Source organism: Falco punctatus, assembly GCF_963210335.1.
Source record: "Falco punctatus genome assembly, chromosome: 6".
NCBI lineage: Eukaryota > Metazoa > Chordata > Aves > Falconiformes > Falconidae > Falco > Falco punctatus.
In genome coordinates, this window is record NC_137585.1 from 36165174 (window position 1) to 36186921 (window position 21748).

General features: G+C 48.5%; 1 protein-coding gene across 10 annotated transcripts in view; it reads left to right on the forward strand.

Moving 5' to 3' along the window:
* Positions 1–21748, forward strand: part of SGSM3 (small G protein signaling modulator 3) — a 31044-nt gene that overhangs the window by 7726 nt on the left and 1570 nt on the right. For 6 of the 10 annotated variants that reach the window (XM_080393007.1, XM_080393003.1, XM_080393005.1 and 3 more), the window contains 20 exons: positions 2934–3017; positions 4306–4391; positions 5584–5650; positions 7048–7253; positions 7407–7514; positions 8465–8608; positions 8994–9189; positions 9394–9539; positions 10488–10715; positions 11666–11720; positions 15336–15463; positions 15761–15916; positions 16478–16532; positions 16980–17029; positions 18354–18506; positions 18598–18668; positions 19048–19096; positions 19391–19476; positions 19820–19942; positions 21659–21719. In XM_080393007.1, coding sequence (XP_080249133.1) covers positions 3011–3017; positions 4306–4391; positions 5584–5650; positions 7048–7253; positions 7407–7514; positions 8465–8608; positions 8994–9189; positions 9394–9539; positions 10488–10715; positions 11666–11720; positions 15336–15463; positions 15761–15916; positions 16478–16532; positions 16980–17029; positions 18354–18506; positions 18598–18668; positions 19048–19096; positions 19391–19476; positions 19820–19942; positions 21659–21719 — 2175 coding nt within the window. In that variant the 5' untranslated portion in view covers positions 2934–3010. The other 4 variants (XR_013929027.1, XM_080393009.1, XM_080393010.1 and 1 more) reach the window with 4 other exon arrangements.

The following is a 21748-nucleotide window of genomic DNA, read 5'->3' on the forward strand; positions in this document are numbered from 1 at the left end:
TTTTAACAAAAACCGTTTCCAAAGTGTGAATACTACCTTGCTGTGTGACCAAAATTGCTTGATGCCTATAGGAAACTTAAATTGCCTTTAAACATAGAAGATGCTTCTTAATGGATGGATGAAAGCTGGTTTTTAGAAGTCTGAGAGTTTGGGAATTGCCATTAATACCTGTTGGATCTAATGTGATTTTTCCTTTGTATCCCTTACTGTTGCTGGTTTTCAGAAGTGTATACTGGGTAAATAACACAGCTAAGTCCGCAGCAGCCATTTCATGCATGCGATTTCATAGGCTTCATGGGAGCCCCTTTCGTTACTTGCTGTCTCCTGGCTAGGAGAGTCTGAGAGTTGCTTTAGGTTTATATCCCTGAGTCAAAGGAGAGGACTTACTATATCAATCCCATATGCCAGATATCCTCCTCCTGGTTTGCTCTGGGTGGTGCCTGGCTGTGTCGGAGAACCTTCCTCCAAGTTCCTGTGATGCTTTACTGGAGGCAGAGTAGGAGGGGACAGAAAGCAGGATGACGAAGACCTACATGGCTGGTGCAGCAGCCTCAGCACCTTCTGGTGGAGCACCTGGCTCTGTGGGCAGTCCCCAGCGCTCCACCTCCTTGTGCTGCAGCTGGAGCCTTCTTGTGGTGTGGTTCACTCCCCACCCTGCCCTTCCGCGCACCGTGTGCCCGCAGCAAGGTGAGCCTCTTTGGGCCCATCCTAGATGAGTGCTTGCAGGAACGTTTCTATAGGAACCAGGGGCAGGAAAAACCTGCCCACCAAGTTCAGTGCTCATTAGTCTGGGACATGAGGGCAGGCTGCAGGCAGGGAAGTGATCTCCAGCAAGGCGGAGGCCAGCATGTGATGATGTGGACAAGGAAAGGTGTTCCCCTCTACTACACCTGTTCTAGGAGGTGGAAGGACTTGTAGCCTCGGCACTCTCCTGCCCTGCTGCCTGAGCACCGTGGTTAATTCCCATCTTGCGTCTTACGGGGTGTTTTCTCACCTACGTGCCCAACGCTGGCCTGGCTCCTCCATAGCAGGTTGGTTCAGTAGTGATTGTGCATGCGGTGACGGTTAATAATGACTGAGGGCGATCCCTACTTGCAAGCTTGTGGTACTGAGGATGGATTCAGAGCAGAGGCAACGAGAAGAAGCATGGCAGACATACCACATGGCTGAAACAGTGATTGCATTCCTAATAAAAGTCGTTGGAAATGGGGTTAACTGGGCTGGGAGAAGGCGGGGGAGGAGGAGCTATTGCAGGCTCAGGAACAGAGCAGCTGTGGTTGCGGGGCAGTGATAAGCCTGGGGAAAAAAAGCATCAAAATGCATTCAGTGATGTAGAAAGGGGAATAAGTATTGTCAGGAGATTTACCTGCTTGGTGTGCGTGCTGTGTGCATTCCCATGTAAAGTGAGTGTGCAGGTGCTCATTTTGTAATTCTTGTTACATCTTCAGTTACTAAGGGAAGAGTTGGTATTCAGAGAACAAGTGCGCCTAGTGATGGGAAGAGTAGAAAACATTTACAGAACTCGTGGGTAAGCAGCTGGCCATTTTGTGGAGAACTTTACTTCTGAGAAACAAAAGCTGGACATTTGTTTTTCTTTTTGCCCTGAGAGTTGGTGTCAGAATATCAGAGTGCCTGTTCATCCATGCCAGCCTTTTACTTGCAGAGAACCCATAAAGCCTATGAAATCGCATGCATGAAATGGCTACAGCAGACTTAAAACTTCTGGAAACAAGCAACTGTAAGGGATAAAATCTGGGAGGAAGAAGCCTTATCATTTGTGTTCTCAGACACAGATGCTTTTTATGCTTTTGCAGTGTTTTACAGCTGCTTATCTTGGAGTGCTGTAGCAAGCCACTGCCAGGCTCCGAGTGCTCACTGGAAAGCTCACTGAAATGCAAAGGCAATGTAACCTTGTACTCCTGAGCACTACAAACAGCTTGGACAGGGCCTGCTGGGTGAATCCTGGGGTTCCTCCTTTTAGTGCTGTGCAGTCATAAGTAGCTGTACTGGAAAGGGGAAGCTGGAAAACCCATCCCAGACATGCAAATGTTAGTTTCTCCCAGGTTCTTTCCCAAGTGCGAGTGACTGATATATCCCAGCACTGGCTTTGTCTGCGTGGTGGAGGTGGCTCTTGATGTCTCCCACATATGGAGTTGTAAGGTTGATCTTAAAGTTCAAAAATCTCTCCCTGTGATTACCGAACTATTCCATTGTTGTCCTGGAAAACCCCTATAAAAATCTGCTGTGAACTGGTATCAGGAAAGTAAGGAGGGGAGCTATGTGGGCTGTTCCATCATCTGAGCTTGATCGCCTGGTTTAGTTTAGAGGAGCCTGGCTCATTGCAGAGGTACTCGATAGCGTGTTGTCCGCATCCTAGCACAATTCATTACAGAAAATCCTTGTCAGAAGCTTTCCCAGCTCCTTTCAGGGAGCTGTATTCCACAGCCTAATACGCTTTACTCCTATGGTTTGTGATGCTACTTCTAAAATCTATTTCAGGCTTTCTGCATCTGATGATACCCCCATTAAACTCTTTTTACTGTGCCAGTCCCTTCTCCATGGGCAGTGTATTCAGAGAATGATGATGTATGTTGTGGGGGTTTTTAGTATTCATGATTAAATACAGGTCTTACAATATATGATGGAAAAGGTGATGAAAGTTGACTTGGTTTTTGACATCCTTTCAATCAGCACTGCAGTTAATGTCAGTAGGAATTTGGTAAATGACAGTGTGCTTTTTCTAGCTGATGGGTAGGTATGAAACCATCAGGAAATTCCAGTCTCTGGAATTTAATTTTCCTGTGGGGGAACGTAAATACTAAGGGATTTAATTTTCCTCTGGCAAACTTGAGGGGTCTGTCTGTCCCCCACCATGTTCTTAGATAGTAATTGAGTTCTCTCATCACATTTTTTTTTTTTTTCATTTATGACAGGATAGTGACCTCACACCTCTGAGAACAGCGTTTCTGGACCTGCTGACAGCCTCTGCTACTTGCCCTTCTTTAGCACAATGTCAGGTGAGCAGACAAAAATGGACACAGTATTTTCTGGTTTTGGTTGCTTTTTCTTTGTTCAGCTGCAAGTTAGTAAAAGAAAGTTACTGGTTCCAAGAGCTATTCTTTATGTTAACATAGGGTCTGTTCAAACTGAGGTAAAGAAAATCTCCCTGCTCTTTGTGATCCAGCTTCCTTTTCACTGAGGGTGAGCTCAGTTCCTTTTTTTACCTTGTGCTGAAGCCTGAAGAAGCTGCTTCAGCCATTGAACTCAGAGGAAGAAGGAGGCTGAAATGTAGTCTTCCGTCCCAGTTTTTTGTAAAATTTGCTTGGTTCTGTTCTCCCAAGATTTGCTCAAAAGTAATTGGCTTACTTTATGATCATGAGAGATTTTTGCTAGAAAATGGTAGCTCTAGGACAGGCAGGATCCTGAAGAATTACTGGAGTTCAGCTGTGGACCACTGAGATAAAAACTTTACTAAAACTAGGTCTCCTCCTTCTTTCAGTGCCCAACTCTCCCACTCCCTATTTCTCTCTAAACATTCCATCCTGGCCTGGCTGGTTATTTCAGGGCATATAACCCTGAGGGAGACTATATGTCAAAGCCAAATAAGCCTTTCTCTTGGTGATGTGCACAGTGGAAGACCTGGGGCATGCTTACCTGCTGAAATTGCAAAACTTGATGTCTGCTTTTATTCTAAGGGAAGCTGTTCAGTGGGACACTGCCTGAAACTGGAAAGGCTCTTATCCTGAACACAAAAGACAAAGATGATAGGCATAGTTTCTTTGCTGCAGCTCTCTATACATGGCTTGGCAATATCCCAGCCCTTCTGGAGCACAGGGAGCAGTTGAGCATCTTGCTGAGGGCTCTGATTTCCCATTTTAGTACCTGGTTGACTAAGGTTCAAGGAACTCTGGAGTGCTTCTGGTGCTGGGGTCGGTGCCTCTGTAAGAGGCATTTATTCCTCCATAATATTTTTTTTTTTCGCCGGTAATGATTCCTCTGGCTTGGCACTGATTGCACAGCTTTTCCAAGCAGAAGAAAGAGCATACGATGCCACGGACCTATTCTCTTCCCTAAAAAGTCCCTTTCTTAGAACTCCGTTTGGCCTTTTTGCTGCTTTTGTAAGGGACAAAACCATCTGAAATTGCTTGCTTGGTGAAGTGGGAGCTCTCTCAATATCTACAGTAGCAGTAGTGACAAACTTCTAGGTTAGTCCTTCCCTTGCTGGAACAGTCTGTATTGAGTGTGTGTCTTCCAAGGGAGTCTTTCCATGTTTTCACTGCTATATGTTGATCTCTTTCTGTTTAGGCCATCACACTCCCTCTGCTGGGGGTCCCTTCTCAGCACTCACTCCCAGTATTTGGCCTCAGGAGATCCTGGCAAAATACACACAGGTACAGTGTCGGGCAGGGAGGGGGTGTTCCCTTTCCTTCTGTGCAGAGCCAGAGACCCTGGTGATTTCTGGTGGTCTCTGAAAGCCACAGGGAAAAGGAGGGAGAAGGTGCACTTGCCCTCCCGTGTTTGGTTATGAATGCTTGTTTGCTACTTCAACTTCGTGTGTTTTGCGGCTGCATCCTGGGTCTTGCAAGAGGATCTTGCAGAGCACAAAGAAACTTGTGTGAATTATTGCCCTGTTGTTTTGCAAGTATTGCTGCACTGTAAAAATGTTGACATCCTTGGGGAGTCTCTGTCATCATCAGGCTACTGTGGATGGCTTGTGCATGGCAGGAAATGCTAGCCTCAAGACTTGTCACCAGGTGGGCAGAGCAGGAAGGAAGGAAGCAGCCATGGAATTTCATAATTTACCCACAGTGTTTGCTGAAGGTAGTTAAGCCCAGTGAAGCAGATAAAGTTTATTGTGGAGCTATGGTAGAAGCACGCTTCTTGGGTGCTGCCTGGGTGCAATGCTTGTGAGAGACCCCCACAGGAGAGACAGGTGGGCTTGCAGGACAGGGGAGGTAGCTGTAGGTTTTCACTCCTTAAAAAGCCCGTTGTAACCTCCAGTGTGTACCCTGCAACCACAAGCATAGATGAGGAAAGTTGAGGTTTGGGTCATGGACCTTAATTTCCTTTCGCCTGTAATTTGGGCTTGCTTCACAGGTGAAAATCCCAGTTTTGTCTGCTTCTTTCAGAGAAAATCTGAAAGCAACAGACAGGAGATGGAGCAATGCAGGGAGCTGAATTTGCAGTGTGTGTGCAGAGGTAACAGAAGACTGCTGTGTATCAGAGATGCGGACAGTAGAGACCACTTTAGCTGGTGTGTGGGCCAGTTCTTCAGTCCATGAGGAGGGCTGTGTGTCCCTCCAGGTGGGAAATTCTGTCTTGGTATGATGTTGTGCTCAAGCCCTGCTGGAAAAAGGATGTGAAGGCAGAGTTTCACAACTCCCATGAAATCAAAACGGGAATGGCATGCAACACCTCAGCTGGGAATTGTGGTGGGAGTCATTGAAAGCAAAAGGGCAAGGAGTCTAGTTGTGTAGAAGGCACAGTGTGGATAGAGGTGGCATGGGGCAATATCCACATCTCTGTTCATTTTTTAGTGCTAAATTGGTGAAAGTGTGTGTTTTCCTTCCTCACATCTCCCAGAAAGAAGATTGCATCGAGCAGCCAGAGTTCCACTATGATGAATTTGGTTTCCGAGTTGATAAGGAAGGTAAAGCCAGACCTGTCCTTCCCCCTTCCATTTTGTCCTGTGCCCAGCCCTTCCAATGCTTTCGAGTACAGCAGGTGATTTTTGCAATCATTCTGTGCTAGATCTCATCTACCCACCTGTTGTCATCTTTCTGTATCCTACCATTGTAATCCAGTGTATTAGACGTGCTGGCCTTATGGGAGTCTGGAGCATAGATTAGTAGCAGGGTCATTTCCATCCCCTTATGCTTGTGCCATGGGTAAGAGAGAAAAGTTAAGAGCAAGTTATTATTTCCCTTAGCAGCTGTATGCTGGGGAAGGGCAACCTTCCCAGTTCGCAGCGGGGTCTGTTGTGTTCAGTAAGCACTGATAGCTGGCACAGTGACATGTGCTGTCTGTTGAAAAAGTCACGGCCGAGGTGAGCGGCAGCAGTATGTGTTCTACCCATCCCTGCAGCTTGGCAAAGCGTAGGATGAACTGAAGGGGCAGAGCCCCTATCCTAGTTTTTCTGCAAGATACAGAGGCAGGCGACCAAACAGAAGGAGATGTGGAGAGCTATTGCAGCTGGGCATTGAACTACAACTGTCTGCCTTTGCAAAGAGGAAGAGAAAGGCGTGCAGGATGTAGGTATTGCTTTATGAGAGGATGTTTCCAGGGCTCAGGCCATACAGTGCAAGGGCAGAAGTTGTTTGCGTGTGTACCCTGAGGCACCTTGAGTCATAGAGGATCCTTTTTGAAGCAATTACCCGGAGATGAGAACAGGACACAGCAATTTTCTTAAGCCAGAACATTTGATAGACTTGTGCATTATAAAATCAGCAGAAAGATTTAGACTGCATTGTTGGGATGTGTTACGTGATGAAGGACAGAGTGCCTTACGTCAAACCTGTACTTGTGCTAAAGCGTCTGTTTTAGAAGCCAGCCTCAGGATAAGATGCTCTCTCATTGAGAATTTGGAAGTGTCCTTTTTAAAGCTTTTTTGGTGGTGAAATATCCCCAAAGTTAACATTTCGCACCTCATTACTTGCATGAGAATATAGCTTCTGCTTGCCACCTCGGAAGCTCACTATGCTTTTGTCAGCCTGATTTACAGATCCTTACAAAACCCAGCAGGATGACTGCTGCCAGGGTCTTGTTTAATTCCAGCCACACTCTGCTCTAAATCCTGAGTAGGTAGAGACTAGAAGCCTGCTGACAGCTTCTTAGTTCTCAAGGCTCCAGTGCCTTTTGCTTACGACCATAAAATTTGGTGCATGGAGAAGACAATTAGAAACCAAGCTTTGCTTTTCCGTGCTCTGGCTGGAGGATGTGAATGTTCTTAATGTGCTTTCTTCAGATGGCCATCTTACTCCGCACCCTGCCCTATGTTCGTTCCCTCTCATTTGTCTCCATTTCTTTCCCTTCCCTTTGCTGAGGCAGACAGTGCTGAGCCAAACTCCAGCAGACATCGTCCTCCACTGACAGAGGAGCCACAGCAGAGGCTCAAGTGGCAGGCTCATCTGGAATTCACCCACAACCATGACGTGGGTGACCTCACCTGGGACAAAATTGAGGTCACCCTACCACATTCAGACAAGCTGCGCTCCCTGGTGCTAGCCGGCATCCCACATAGCATGAGGCCACAGGTGAGAGTGTTGCCTGTTCTGGGCAGGCTCACCTGCCTGGAGTAAGAGACAGTGGAGCAAAACTGCTTGCTCTTGGTTGAGAGCGTGTCAGATTATGGCTTTCTGTGTCTGTCTTAGTGACTCTTCCTGTCTCTGTTCACCCTGTTCCCCCAGCTGTGGATGCGCCTGTCAGGAGCCTTGCAGAAGAAGAGGAATTCAGAGATGTCATATCGGGATATTGTGAAAAACAGCTCTAACGATGAAACTATTGCAGCCAAACAGGTAGGAGATACTGCCTGGTGCTGACTGGGCACAAAGGAGTGCGGAGAAGGGCAAGATTTTCTGTGTGAGAAGGAAAGAGTGTCTGGTTGAGAGGACATATGTGGTTAAATCCTGCTGAAGCTTAAGCCTGTCGGGCATATTTCTCTTTTGTTTGGTTGGAATAGCAGCTGTGTGCCTCCCCTCCTTCTTAGAACAGCATGAAGGGGGTCTGGGCCATGCTACCTGCAGGCTAGAAAACAGTGCTGCAGTTGCATTTCAGCAAACATCCTGATAGTCACTGAGAGAAGTGAAGGGTGAAAGGCTGACAGGTGCACCTCTGTTGAGGTAGTGGCAGCTGCTTCCAGGGACTGTCTTTGTGCCCCCAAGCACAAAGTCTCTGAACACCAAGAAGACTGTTAGAGAGTGTTTGCCCTCTTCCTTTGACCTCTCATTTTGTGGGAGGAGGCAAAGGCAAAAGAAACTGAGCTCTGCACGTGCACACCTCTCACCAAGAAGCTAGGTACAAAAGGGTTGGAAGGAGGAACAACACTGCCCGAGGGAGATCTGTGGGCTGTTCACCTCCAAGTCCCCTGTCACAGATGTGGCCAGGTTGTTGGTTTCTCTCTGGAATAGGTTTGTTGGGAAGCCTTGCTCAAAATCCAAGCAGATGAAATTCCCAACTAGTATGCTTACTATTCTCAGCAGTGAAACTAGTGACTGAGTTTAGACAAGTATTTCTTGGGAGTCATCAATTCACTGTCTGCACGGGCATTTTCCCACATCAGTGAAAGCTGTTAAGCTGATCCCAGGTATCTGGACAGGGCCGCCTTCCTTGGTGCTTAAGGACTTACGGATGGATGTGGGAAAGCAGAGTTCTCTGAAGCAAGGGGCCATGGGGAAGTGCAGACAGCAGAAGGCCGTTGTTCAGATGCTGCAAGCTGACTCTGTCCTTGTTTATGGCTGTCTGGCAGATTGAAAAGGACTTGCTACGCACAATGCCCAGCAATGCCTGCTTCTCCAACGTGAACAGTATCGGGGTGCCACGGCTACGGAGGATACTACGGGGACTTGCCTGGCTCTACCCAGAGATTGGATATTGCCAGGGCACTGGCATGGTAACCTTCTTTCAGAGTGTCTTTGTGGTAGGGATCATTTTTTCTGGGGTCGCTGCTGGGGCAAATGATTTGAGACAGTGCTGCCAGATGTTATGGGTTCCAGATGAGCTGAAGGGAAATCCCTTCCATGTAGAATATCTTTCCTAGGGAAGGGAGAGCAGGATAGTACCATGCCTCCAAAGATTTGGAAGAATTCAGTCTGTCTGTTGGGGAGGGGCAGGCATTACACTGCGGAGAAATCCCTTCAGTGAAGCTGCAGGAGAACTGCTGCAGAGGCAGGAAGATGTTGGTCACCTAGATATTGGTCCATATGTCCACAAGAAGAAGTGGGGCGAGAGTTCTGGTCCTTTCAGGACTTGCAGTTCTTCTTTCTTAAAAATCCTAGGTGGCTGCCTCTCTGCTGCTCTTCTTAGAGGAGGAAGATGCCTTCTGGATGATGTGCGCTATCATCGAGGAACTGGTTCCTGCCTCCTACTTCAGCACCACTCTGATGGGTGTGCAGACAGACCAGCGTGTCCTGCGACAGCTTATTGTGCAGTACTTGCCTCGCCTGGACAAGCTGCTGCAGGAGCATGACATTGGTAAAAAATGTGTCCTAGAAACCATAACTTTTCTTGCCAGGGTGACGTGCAGACAAATTATTGTTCTTGTTTCATAAAGGGAGAGCAGCAGGGCCCTAGAGGCAATGCATGGTCATCTTTAAGCTGGGAGGACAGCACTTAGGAGTCCAACTTCACTGGCTGGCTAACTTCTGTTGTGTTTCTTTTCCATGTCTTTATTCACAGAGCTCTCCTTGATCACTTTGCACTGGTTCCTCACCTCTTTTGCTAGTGTTGTCCACATCAAGCTGCTGCTGCGTATTTGGGACCTTTTCTTCTACCAGGGCTCTCTGGTACTGTTCCAGCTCACTTTGGGCATGCTCAGCATGAAGGTAGTTCCCACCTCCTCTTCTTCCTTTGTAGTACTTTGGTGTTCACTTCTGAATTTTAGGGACAAGAAGGTTTTGTATCCACTTTCTGTATGTGGTTTGGGAGTGTGTTAGGGAAGACAGCTTCCTGCTGCCTTCAGAACTGGAGGCTGTGAAAAACTTCCAAGGCACTTCACAGAAATCGGGGAATGCTATTGCTTTTTCCCCTGTGTACCTCATTTGTTCCCTCATAGTTAAACTCTTTAATTAAATCAGCTGCCCCCCTCTGCTCAGTCTAGATCCCAAATTGAGGTGTCCGTCTTACCTAAACCAAGATGCCTCTTGGTTTTGCAGAGTCTGAGCAGAGATATAAAGCCAATGTCTGTGATCATCTAGGAAGCTTTTGATGGCACTGTTGAACACTCAGAGATTTGCGTTGTCCTGACTACATTTGATTTGGATGGCTTATATTTAACCGTTTGATCTTTCCCTTTTTATGTGAAAAATAATTTTGTGCTTCAGCTTACTGCATGAAGGGCAAGGGTGAGCCTGCTGGGAGTAACAGGAAGGTAGAGCACAGTCTGACGTGGCTGGCACTCTATAGCGTGTGAGACTGAGCAGCTTCCATTCTTTTATCCCCAGCAAGATTCCTGCTGTGCCAGTTCTAGTGGTGGGTGCAGAATAGCTTTGGTTTTGTCTTTCCTTGGTGATTTGATTTCATTTCAACAATGAATGCTGTAATTCAAAAGTACTCCAGCGAGAATTCTGGGGGGCGGTCTCAGTGCGGCAGAGCAGTAAAAGATGCTGTTCCCCACCCAAAGTTAGCTTGGACTTTTTCTGCCGAAGTTTTTTATGGAATTGTGTAGTTGTGCCTGCCCAGGCTGTACACTGAATGTAAAATTGCATCTAGCAGCCCCCAAAGCATAGCTGTCATGCTCACTGTTCTGTGTGGCAAAATGACTGTTGTTGCAGGAGGATGAGCTAATCCAGTCTGAGAACTCTGCCTCAATCTTCAACACGCTTTCAGACATCCCAAGTCAGATTGAAGATGCAGATGTGTTGCTGCGGGAGGCCATGCGTGTGGCTGGCTCGCTGACAGATGTGGCGGTGGAGACCCAGCGTCGCAAACACTTGGCCTACCTCATTGCTGACCAAGGGCAGCTGCTCAACTCCAGCACCACTGTCAACAATTTATCCAAAGTGAGTGCACAGGGTTCCATTCGCCTCTGCTGCTCCATTGTTACCGTTCCCTTATGTATCCCCTCCCAGCTGCTGTTTGTGAGGAGGAGACCTTCCTCCCTGGGAGGATTTTGGCTCCATGATAACTGTCGTCCAGTGGAGAAAAAGTATTGGGAAGTTGGAGGAAGGTCTGTACAAATGAAATGCTGCCAGATCTGTCCTGGCTGATAAATGCCCAGGTGAAAGGGATGTTGACATTGATTGTAATTACCATTAATGAGAGTTATGATGAAATCTGATGCATTTCATTAAGGAAACTAAAAGAAACAACATATGTTTTTGGCAGAATTAGGTTGGAGCACACAGCAGAATAGGAACTGGGCTTAATCCATTACTAAGAAACTGGTACACTAAAATACTCTGGAAGGTAAAGTCAGAAAACAGCAGCAGCCTTTGAGAAGCTGAATAAAAAATGCACCTTTGTTAGATCTTGGAGTGCAGTCTGCTGTTGCAGCTGTAGTAGCTCCTGTTTGCCAGGCCTGTGTGGAAGATGTATTCTTGATGCTCGTCTGTGTGCTAATCACAAGACACTCCTGCTATTCTAAAATGTTAATAGGCATCCACTTAGAAATTTATATATAATTGCATGTGGAACTGCTTTTGGCAACAAGCAGAATTAGAACTAAAATTATTCACTCGAATCATGCTTGAGTCTTGAATTTCAATTATGCTTTCGTAATAACTGAGCTATAAATAACCTGTTGCACATGGAGCAGATCAAGCAGTAGAGCTGATTCATTGCGTTAGAACTAGTACAGCCCCTGTCTAAAACTGACAGTTCACTCGCCCCTTCCAGTGGTAGCTGTCAGGATCCCTTGCCCAGAGTTGACCAGTGTGGAGGGTTGCTTTATTTCATTTCTGAAATCTGTCCTAATGTGTGCACTTCATTCCCTCTCTTTCCTCTCCCTCAGATTGTGCGACGCAGGACTCAGCGCAGGAAATCTGGCATCACCTCTCTGCTTTTCGGTAAGGACAATCCTGTGCCTTTCAGGTGGTGGTGATGGATATAGCAGCCTAGGAAGGAGGGAAGTGAGCAAAGCAGGGAAGCACTGCGACAGAGGAAGAAGGGAGAACAGAGCCAGAACTGAAGGATGGCAGGGGAAAAGTGCAGTTTTCTTCTTGCTTGCTGGAGTAGTCTGAGCTCAGAAAGTAAATTTAGGTTAGGCGGCTAGTCCCTGAATGGTGACCAACGGTGAGCTGCAGCTCAGCCCAGCTGTAATGTCCTTCTTGCACTGAATGACAGGTCAAATGCATTTTCTGGCAGACTGTCTGCAGTCCACAGGCTGGATGTTGTACTCTCCTGATCTTACTCTGCTCAGTTCAGGAGCATCTCTGATGATCTGAAACAGGGCAGGATGATCCAGGTGTCACCCATGAAAATTTATAAATGCAAACATCACTGATGTTCCCTTTACTTACTCTGAGTTCAATGCTGTGAACACTTTTGAGCCTTAATTTTCCTCACTTACAAGCTAACCCAGAGTATGTTCGGAAAGCACACGGCCAGAATAAGCTTTGCGTGGGTTTAACAGTAACTTGCTACTTTGACTCCATGATAGCCCTTTCTGTTGTAAGCCTCACTGTCATCACCTTCCTTGCAACTGGTTAGCTTTCTTGAAGTTGCCACATCTCACCACAGAAATTGTTTTTCCGGAGGAAGACAACATACTGAATTTACAGGGTTCAAATAGTGTTTCTGTTGTGGTTGAAGCGGCCTGAATAAATCTAAAGCGGGGTTTTACTGGTCTTTTCAGAGGAGAGCTTTCCTGATGTTCACCTGGAAGCTGATACGTTCACAGGCTTGCTACAAGCACATATAGCATTACCTATAAAAGTTATGGTAGAAGATCAGTGAAACTGTAAAGTCAAGCATGCAGAAGCGAAGAAGTGGCAGGAAGGTTACTTGTGCATTCTAGACTCAGACCTCATGTATGTAATACTACCATAAAATCAATACAGACTGGACCAGCAGGGAACTTAGCTGCAAAATGCATCTTTCTTGTGTCTCAAATAGTCTCTTTGGCCAAGTTGATTAGTTTTACGAAGGTGTATAGTGAGTTATGCTCACACAAAATGATAAATTTTAAGTTCAAGCTTCAGAATGTATTAATAAGTAGAACTGAGATGACTGATAGTGTTTTCTCATTTTAGTGAGTGTACAGTGACTGTCATGTTTTTTACCTAATATTTTTCTTAGTATTTAAAATGTTGATTAAAATAGAGAAGTTGTCATCTTGCAGCAGATGACCAGAATGGAAAACTTCAGCCCAAGTGAGGGGAAGGAAAGCTTGGATATGATAAATCCATGTTAAACTGGGAACTGTCAATCGACCTCATGTGTGAAGTCTGTTGCCTGTAGTAGTTGCTGAGTACAGCTGGTACATAGCCCTCATCTGGGTGGGAATAAGAATTTACCCAGAACTTAATTCTTCCTTAGAGTGAGTGCAGATTTAGTGGTGGCTTGGACAGGAGTCATAGAATTGCAAGGGCACTGTTTGGAAGAGACCTCTAGATGTCTGTAGCCCAGCCTCTCCTGCTCAAAGGCAGACTCTTGCTCGTGCTAGATCAGGTCAGCCAGGGCTGCTTCTAGCTGAAATTCAAGGAGTTGGACCAGATTTCTAATGAAGAAATTGAAAGAAGAAACAGTGAAAGACAGTTTGGCAGAGAACAAGATGTGCATGTTGCCCTTTTCCAGCTGGCTGGGCATTGCAACAAGGAAGTGCAGGAGAGCTAGTTCTCCTCTGCATAGCTGCGCAGCTAGTCGGTCTTTGCAGGCTCAGAACAGAGCCTCCTCACCTGTGGTCGATCCTGCACTGGTTTCCTGTTTTGGAAGCTTACGTGCAGGTGTGTTGGGTGCAGCGAGGTGAATCTGGTGGAAACCCCAGTTACTTGCCTCTGTATGGTTGTATTCTAAGGTAGGAGGGTGTGGAACTTACTTCCCGTATCTCCTGCTTGTGTTTTGGTGGGACTGATCTGAGTACAGATGGAGGAGCACAGTATTCTGTCCAGAAGGGACTGAATGGTGACAGAAAAGAGTCAGTGATCTATGTAAATGAGGGCAGCCCACTGAGCGTGGCTGTGGTTGAGTAGTTTGTTCTTCAGTCACATTCTGTTTTAGCAACATGAATTTTCTGGGAATCCCCACCATCTGCGTGATCACCGATCTACTTACAATCTTTGTATCTCTGAATCTGTAGTGAGACCCCTTATATGCTCTGTTTCCTACCTCTGGCCACTGAGGAGGAGGTTTTGTTAATTTTCATTGCTTGGACTGGGAGTAAGTATGCCCTTCAATTTTTCTAGTCCAGAAGCAAAGTTCAGTTTTCTCTTAAGCTCCCTGTGCCTAATTGTCTAATAATTTAATTTAGCAAATAGAAAACAACTCTAAAAATAATTTAAAATCGAATTTTGTGCTTCTATTTATGTTCTTAAGGTTTTGGTCTTTTTAATTAGGATCACTTATGATTAAAATATATTGTTAATCACTTTTCAGTAAGCAGAAGTTTCATGTGTACCTGGCTGTTGCAGCAGCTGTATAGCTCAGGCCATGCTTTATTCATACTGGTTTCTGTAATGCTGTTAGAAGATAAGCGAAGTACTAGTGTGCTAGCCAGTGGTTTATTTGGGTCTTGTATAAAAGCTGTGTTTGTATAAAAATTGGAGTTCAGTGACAAATACATTGTTTTTAATGTTGATTTTGTTAATCGAGCTACCATTACAGAGAGAGCAAAAACAGATGTATGAAAGTATACTTTGAATTTAAAACAAACTGAATTTTTTTAGAAAAAGAACCAAATGGTTCAATGTTCTCTAACATCATGTACCCAATTTTTAAGGGATTCAAATACATTTAACTGTCTAAAGAATCTATCCCGTTAGGTATCTCTCTGCATAAGTTAATAGAGACAGGCTGTCAGAACTTCTGTGGAATTAGTGACAGTTGAAAGATGCTTTGCTAACTTTTACTTTGTATCTATGACCATTCCTATACACCCAAAACCTTTGAAATCTGGCTCTTAGGGAGGTCGAGGTCTTGCCTAGGTGATGGCTTTTCTCTTGTGGCTGTGACTTCTAGACTGACAGAGGAAGGTAGGCTGTCTTGGTTTTTCAGATCTTTTTCAAGACTCGATATAGAATACACTCAGCCTGTGAGCTATGCAAAAATCAGAAGTAGTTCAACCAAAAAACTGTTTCAGTTTCAAGAGAATTTCAATTAAAGAGAATTTTTGAAAGTTCCCTGGTTGCGTGTCCTACCATTCAGCTGACTATATACTGATAGACACTTCTCTAAAGTAGTACACGGCACCTTGGTATACTGAGTTGCCCAGACATAGCAAAGATGACAACTTCCAGTTTCATATGTGGTTCGAAACTGCCCTTAAAATATGAGGCAGTCAAATTGGTATTAGCTACTTATATTATTGAATAGATCGGCAGTAAGTACTTGCCATAGTGTGGGCACTTCTAATGCCAGGCTTTTTTATTCCTGCAGAATCAATGATTTCTAATGTTAACAAAAAATAAATACCTTATACTTGTTTTCCTTCTCTTGCCTTCCCTCTGGCTGTGTGTGCTCCCCAGGGGATGACGATCTGGAGGCACTGAAAGCCAAGAACATCAAGCAGACAGAGCTGGTGGCTGACCTGCGTGAGGCCATTCTCCAGGTGGCACGACACTTCCAGTGTGTGGATCCCAAGAACTGCAGCATTGTGAGTGGGAACAGCTGGATCTGCGCTGCTGTGTGCTCCAGGCATGAGGGCTGAGTATCTACCACAGGACAGGGCTGTTCAAATGCTCCTGGAATGTGGGCTTAAAGAACATGCGAGGTGTAACAACTGGAGGGTTGCTCGACCCATCCCTGGTGGAGGAGGGCTGTGCTGGGAGGTTGTCTGCAGGCTAGGAGCAGGAAAAGGTTTGGGAGCAAGGGCATGCAAGATTTGTCTGATCAGCTTGGAGTCATCTATTGCTTTTCATTCCTCTTTGCTCTTCATCCACATGCATGCTAGGATCTGACTCCAGACTACAGCATGGAGAGCCACCAGCGAGACCATGAGAACTATGTGGCCTGTTCCCGTAACCGACGACGGCGAGCCAAGGCACTACTGGACTTTGAGCGCCATGATGATGATGAGCTGGGCTTCCGCAAGAATGACATCATTACGGTGCGTCAGGCTGTGAGACAGGGACCAGGGCAAGACCATGCAGACCCAACTTGTATGGGATGCTGCACTGCCTCTTCTGCGGGGAAAGAAGGAAGGAGATAAGCTCAGAGCCCAGTTAGGAGTCCAAGGGAAGCAGCTGGTGTTTCCGGGCACTACCTGGGGGTGAGGCAGTGTGTTCCTGTGAGTGTTGTCTTGTGGGTCATTCTCAATGCAGCTACAGAGTCCCTTTCCTGGTTGCCATACAGCCGAGCAAAAGATTGATTTGGTCCAGCCTTGGTCCTGTTTTAACACCAAGCTGTGATAAGACTGTAAAAGCATCCATTTGCGTTTGAGCTGTGGGTGTCCCATCGGAAATTGAGGAGAACGGGTAGTACAGTGTTTGCAGTAGCCTTTTTCCCTTGGAGGCTCTGGGCCATGTGAGAAAGAGAACATTGGAAAAATGGCAAAAAAAAATTGGTTGAGAAGAAAGCAGCTCCTCGTTGTGCCCACATAGCTGCGCAGCTGTAGCCCTCCTGCCACTGCATTCTCTTCAACCAGTGTTTTCCACTCCCTGTTTTTCAGATCATTTCCCAGAAGGACGAGCACTGTTGGGTGGGAGAGCTGAATGGACTGAGAGGTGAGAGCGGGATGGGTTGCACTGGGGAGAGTGGGGCCAGATGCAGAGCATCCGTTCATCCACAGTGGCTGCTTTGGCACATTTGCAGCAAAGGCTCTGCTGGTTACTCAGAGCATCTGCCAAGAACAATGGAAATGTTAAAGCAGGGTATGAGAGCAATCATGCAGCTATCTGGTTACTTCTTGCAAACAGCAAGTTTAGGCTCCATCCTCCTGGCACAGGGTGGTTGGGTGCATGTCATCTCTGCTGCTTGTGGGCAGTGTCCTGTAATTGGCTTCCTCTTGCAGTTGCCTTAATTCTTGTGATTTTGAGGCTGCTTGCTTCCTCCGTTGGGGTTGGACCCTATGAACTCTGATCTATTCTCGGCTTCCACTGGGCTCTGGTCTTGTCTGTGTAGGGGCTTCTCAGTGTCTATATCAGGCTCACCTCCTTGTCCACTCTTTGTAGGTTGGTTTCCTGCAAAATTTGTGGAGATCTTGGATGAGCGGAGTAAGGAGGTAATAAGAGAAACCAAACCACCACACACCACCACCACCACAACAACAAAGAGTTATGTCATAGCTGAAAAAACTTATTTGAAGAGAGCCATATATTTCCCTCCTTTGGTCTGTTTGCTGTCTCTGGCTGTGGAGTGCTTAGTGATTGATCGGGCAGCTTATCTTCCTAAGTGTGTTTGCTCAACTTCCTCACGCTGGCCAAGTGGAGAAGAGGGCCCGGAGGGCTGCAGGGGGTAGGCTGGGTGTGATACCTGGGCTTGCAAGGACCCTAAAGATGGACTTCAGGAAAGCTGAGAAAGCAGCAGGCAGGTATGCAGGAGGATCCTGTGGGCAGTGTTCCTGCCGGCTCCCCGTTGCCTGTACTTTCTTCCTCCTTTGAGGCTGTGCCTGTGGATCCTGCTCATGCTTTGCCACAGTGGAATTCTCCCCATACAGCTGTGCCCAAGGGGGCATTCTGTCTCAGTTCCTTTTGCAACTGTCCCTGGTGAGATGCCACCTATATAGAGAAGATACCTCAATATGGCCCCAAGGCTGGGGCAGCAGGAGGCAGACATCATTAGCTGTTGGCCTAGTCAATTTGCAGGGGACATGGAGAAGATTCTGTTCCCTCTCTCCTCCTCGGCATTTGGAGAGTGAAGAAGGACTCAAAGGCTGACCTGAGACCCCCAGGGGAAGCCCCTAGAGAGATGTCACTATTGAGATCTCACTTGCTTCCTCACCCCCTTCTTGGGGCTGGTTCCTTAGATGCAGATCACCTCTCTGTGTACAAACGCTACAAACACATCCTGTACTGCTGAGCAGTTCTCCTCCCAGCTGTGGAATTAGAGAGGATCCCACTTATCCTAATTTTGGAATATACTTCATGCTAACAGCATGTCAGGGTGATACCTTGAAGTGGTGTACCCCCGACCTGGGAATTCCTCTCTATATCCATTTGTCTTGACTTTTAGCAGCTTACAGAGCCTCAGAGACCCTGCAAGTGCAAGTCCCTCTCCTTACATTAGCTCAGTCAGCTTCACACCAAACCACAAACAACAGTTCCTGCATGCTGAACGCTGCTAGGATGGTGCGGGGGTCACCTGTGTGGTCTCCTGGGCACCACCTAGGCCCAAAGGTCCTGGTGTCCCACCAAATTCCCGGGGAGTAACACAGAACGTGGTGCCTTATGCATGAGCTAGCAAGAGCGTAAGGCGTTAAGGGAAGGGGAGCTGGTGGGCACCTGGGAGTGGAACAGGTCTGTGCAGAGAAGCTCTAGGGGGTTGGACTGCCTCCATGCTCTCCCCCCTCACCAGTATGCTGAGAGCTGGCTCTTCATGTTCCTCAGTACTCCATCGCTGGAGATGACTCAGTCACAGAAGGGGTGACAGACCTGGTACGAGGGACGCTCTGTCCAGCCTTGAAGTCCATATTTGAACATGGATTGAAGAAGCCATCTCTGCTGGGGGGGCCCTGCCATCCCTGGCTGTTCATTGAAGAGGTGAGGTGTCTCCGTTCCTGTTGTGGAGCTGTGTTGCTGGGGTGAGGGGGCTGTGGGGCGGAGCGTACTGACTGTCCACCTGCTCGCCTAGGCTGCAAGCCGGGAGGTGGAACGGGACTTCGACTCTGTGTATTCTCGCCTTGTGCTCTGCAAGACCTACAGGTAAGGCCACATTAGTCACACCAGGCAGCTGGGTCTGTGCCCTGTTCCTGTGTGCTCGTCAAACTGCTGCTGCTCTCCACCTTGGGAAGGGTCGTGGTCTGCCCCATCCTCTTGTGCGTGTGGTGGCAGCCGGCCGCTGTGCCTGTGTTGACTCGGGGCTGGCAGTGGAGCCACTTTGTCACTTGGAGCGCAGTACACTTGTCCCCTTCCCTGGGCTCCCGTGCTTTGCTTCTGAGTCTGTATCTTGCTCTCTCGTGGCTGCAGGATCACCTGTGGGCTCAGCAGTAGCCAGAGGGCTGGTGGGGTATGGAGAGGGAAAGGTCTACATGTGCCCAGGGTGGCTGCGGAGCTAGCTGGGTCTCTGCTGTCATCTCTGCAGGCTTGATGAAGATGGCAAAGTTCTCACTCCAGAGGAGCTGCTTTACCGGGTGAGTGCTGTCCCCAGCCCCGCCAGAGTCCAGCCCCTAATGTGGGGAAGTTTCCCACGGGGGCTGCTGGAGGGTGGTGCCCATCTCTCTAGGGAGATGCTAGGGAGTCTCCCAGACCTTCCCTGATGGGAGGGAGCAGAGGCAGCAGATGCCTGGGGAAAGGCAGAAAGTGAAGCCATCAGGAAGCCTCAGCCCCTCTGATGCTGGCAGGTGGTGCTGTGTTGCTGAAAAGGCTGCCCTGCCCAGCCCGAGGCTGAGCTGAGAAGGCAGTAACCACATCTTCCATCCCTGCAGGCGGTTCAGGGTGTGAACATGACACACGATGCTGCCCATGCACAGATGGATGTGAAGCTTCGTTCCCTCATCTGTGTTGGACTCAAGTGAGTCATCCAGTCCTGATACCCTTGACATCGTGGGTGCAAGCAGCTTGGGAGGGGGGAGAGCGGCCTCGCGGGCAGCAGTTGTTTCAATCTACCTTAGTCCACAGGGTCTGTTTTCTTCTCTCACTGCAGCCACTGAGTGGGACTTGCTGCTTTGTAGTTCACTGTGCTGGCCTGGCTCCTGGCTAGAAGAAGTAGCAAGTGTACTGGGTTATTCTGTTCCCACTGGGGACAGGACTGAGGGCTGGGGTCAAGGCTTGGGCTGAAAATAGACTGTCCCAAAGGAATGGGGCTTCTTTCCTTGGCTTCAGCTGCTTAACGTGGCTCTACCCTATTGCTGCAGCGAGCAGGTGCTGCATTTGTGGCTGGAGGTGCTGTGCTCAAGCCTGCAGACCGTGGAGAAGTGGTTCCATCCTTGGTCATTCCTGCGCAGTCCTGGCTGGGTGCAGATCAAATGTGAGCTGAGGTAAGTGTCCCCATGGGCTTCGCTAGGGTCTGGACTGGATTTCCTCCTCCTCTGCAGGAGGTGGCCCTCGCTATGGCTGGCTTTGGGCCCTCTCCAGCGAGTAGCAGTGTGGGCTGTCCAGACATCCCCGCTGCAGAGATTTCCTTCTGTGTGCTGAGGCAGCAGTGACTGTCTAGACAGTTTAATGCGATGCACTGTGCCTGCCTGATCCGAGAGCAGAGCTTGACTCCTGGGGAGCTGTCATGACAAGGAGGCAGCCTCAGCCCGCCAGCAACCTCTTGCTGAGCCCTGCACCTACTGTGATGCAGAGACTGCCTTTTCCACCCCCTGCTCTCCAGGTCCTCTGCCAGCTACTACAAGTTGAAGCAGAGAACAGGGAATGTGCTAGGGAGACAGTCTGACTGTCACAGGCCAGGAAGGAATTGGTCACTGGCTGACTCCTGGTGAAGTGAGGGAGCGATGTCAGGGGCTTTGGTACCTGAGCTCACACACAGCACATCCACACTTGAATTCTCCTGGCCCTCCTGCGCTCTGCAAAGCCACGTCCAGTCCCAGGGAGCCGCAGAGCAAGCCCCACCACTCCAGCCCTGCTGCTGCTGCCACCGTCTTGCAGGATCTGGCTTTTGTCCGCACACCCGTTTGCCTTTGGCTGCAGAGAGAGCATCTGCAGCCAGGAGCAGGGCTGTGTATGCACACCTCGAGGTGTCCTGTTCTGCTGCTGCTGAATGGGAGGGAGTCCCCTCCACCTCTGCTGTGGTGTCCCACGGCTGCTTTCTTGCAGCATGAGGGCACTGGTAGTTCAGCGGAGCTGAAGGACCACGTGGGACTGGTTCATGGCCGGGCCCAAGTCTGGAGCACAAGCAGAGGCTTATGCCGTATTTCTCCCAGCCAGCTTCCTGTGGGGGGCAACAGCTCCCTCGCTGCGGCAGGACTTGGAGGACGCCGCATGCAGGACCTTGCCCTGGGCCTGAAGGACTGATGAATTTCTTGCCAGGAAGTCTGAGCTCTGCATCCCTGTCCTAGGGACAGGGTTGAGGCTGTGCCTGCAGCCCCTGCTTGGAGCTGGGTCCAGCAAGGGAGCCCCACGTGCCTTCCCCATGGGGCACTTGTGCGTGGGGGTCAGGACACTTCTCTCGCTCCAGGGAGGGAGGGGAGGTGCAGAAACTCCGAGGTGCTACTGGCAGGGATCTGCTTTCTAGAGAGGAACCTGCGATTCCCCATGGTCAGCTGCGTGCAGTCCTCTCGCTCCAGGGAGAGAGAGAGGGGAGGTGCAGAAACTCCGAGGTGCTACTGGCAGGGATCTGCTTTCTAGAGAGGAACCTGCAATTCCCCGTGGTCAGCTGCGTGCAGTCCTCAGCCTCGTGTGTCCTGGGTCTAGCAGAGCCTGGGGATGCCCGTGCCTCCCTGTGCTGCTGACCAGGCTCCGTAGGGGTTGCACTGGAGTTCTGTCTTCAAGCATCTCTTTCCAGCCTGGGCCTGGCAGGATGTGAAGCCCAAAGGGGAGAGGGAAACAGGATAAATGGCTGGTGCTGCCCTTTTCACACCATTAAACAAGGAATTTCATCCTTGTAAGCTTCGTGGCATGCCAGGGCAAGCCGAGGCTGAGGAGCCAGTGCAATCGTGTGCCTGGGGGCAGCAGCTGTGGGCACAGGCTGTGAGTGGGATCTGGGTGTGTGGGGGGTGTGTGTAAGTTACCGTCACTCTCTTCTGTTGCAGAGTCCTCTGCAAATTTGCTTTCAGCCTCTCTCAGGACTGGGAGCTGCCAATAAAAAGGGAGGTGAGTTGGTGGCATCTCTCATTCTCTCC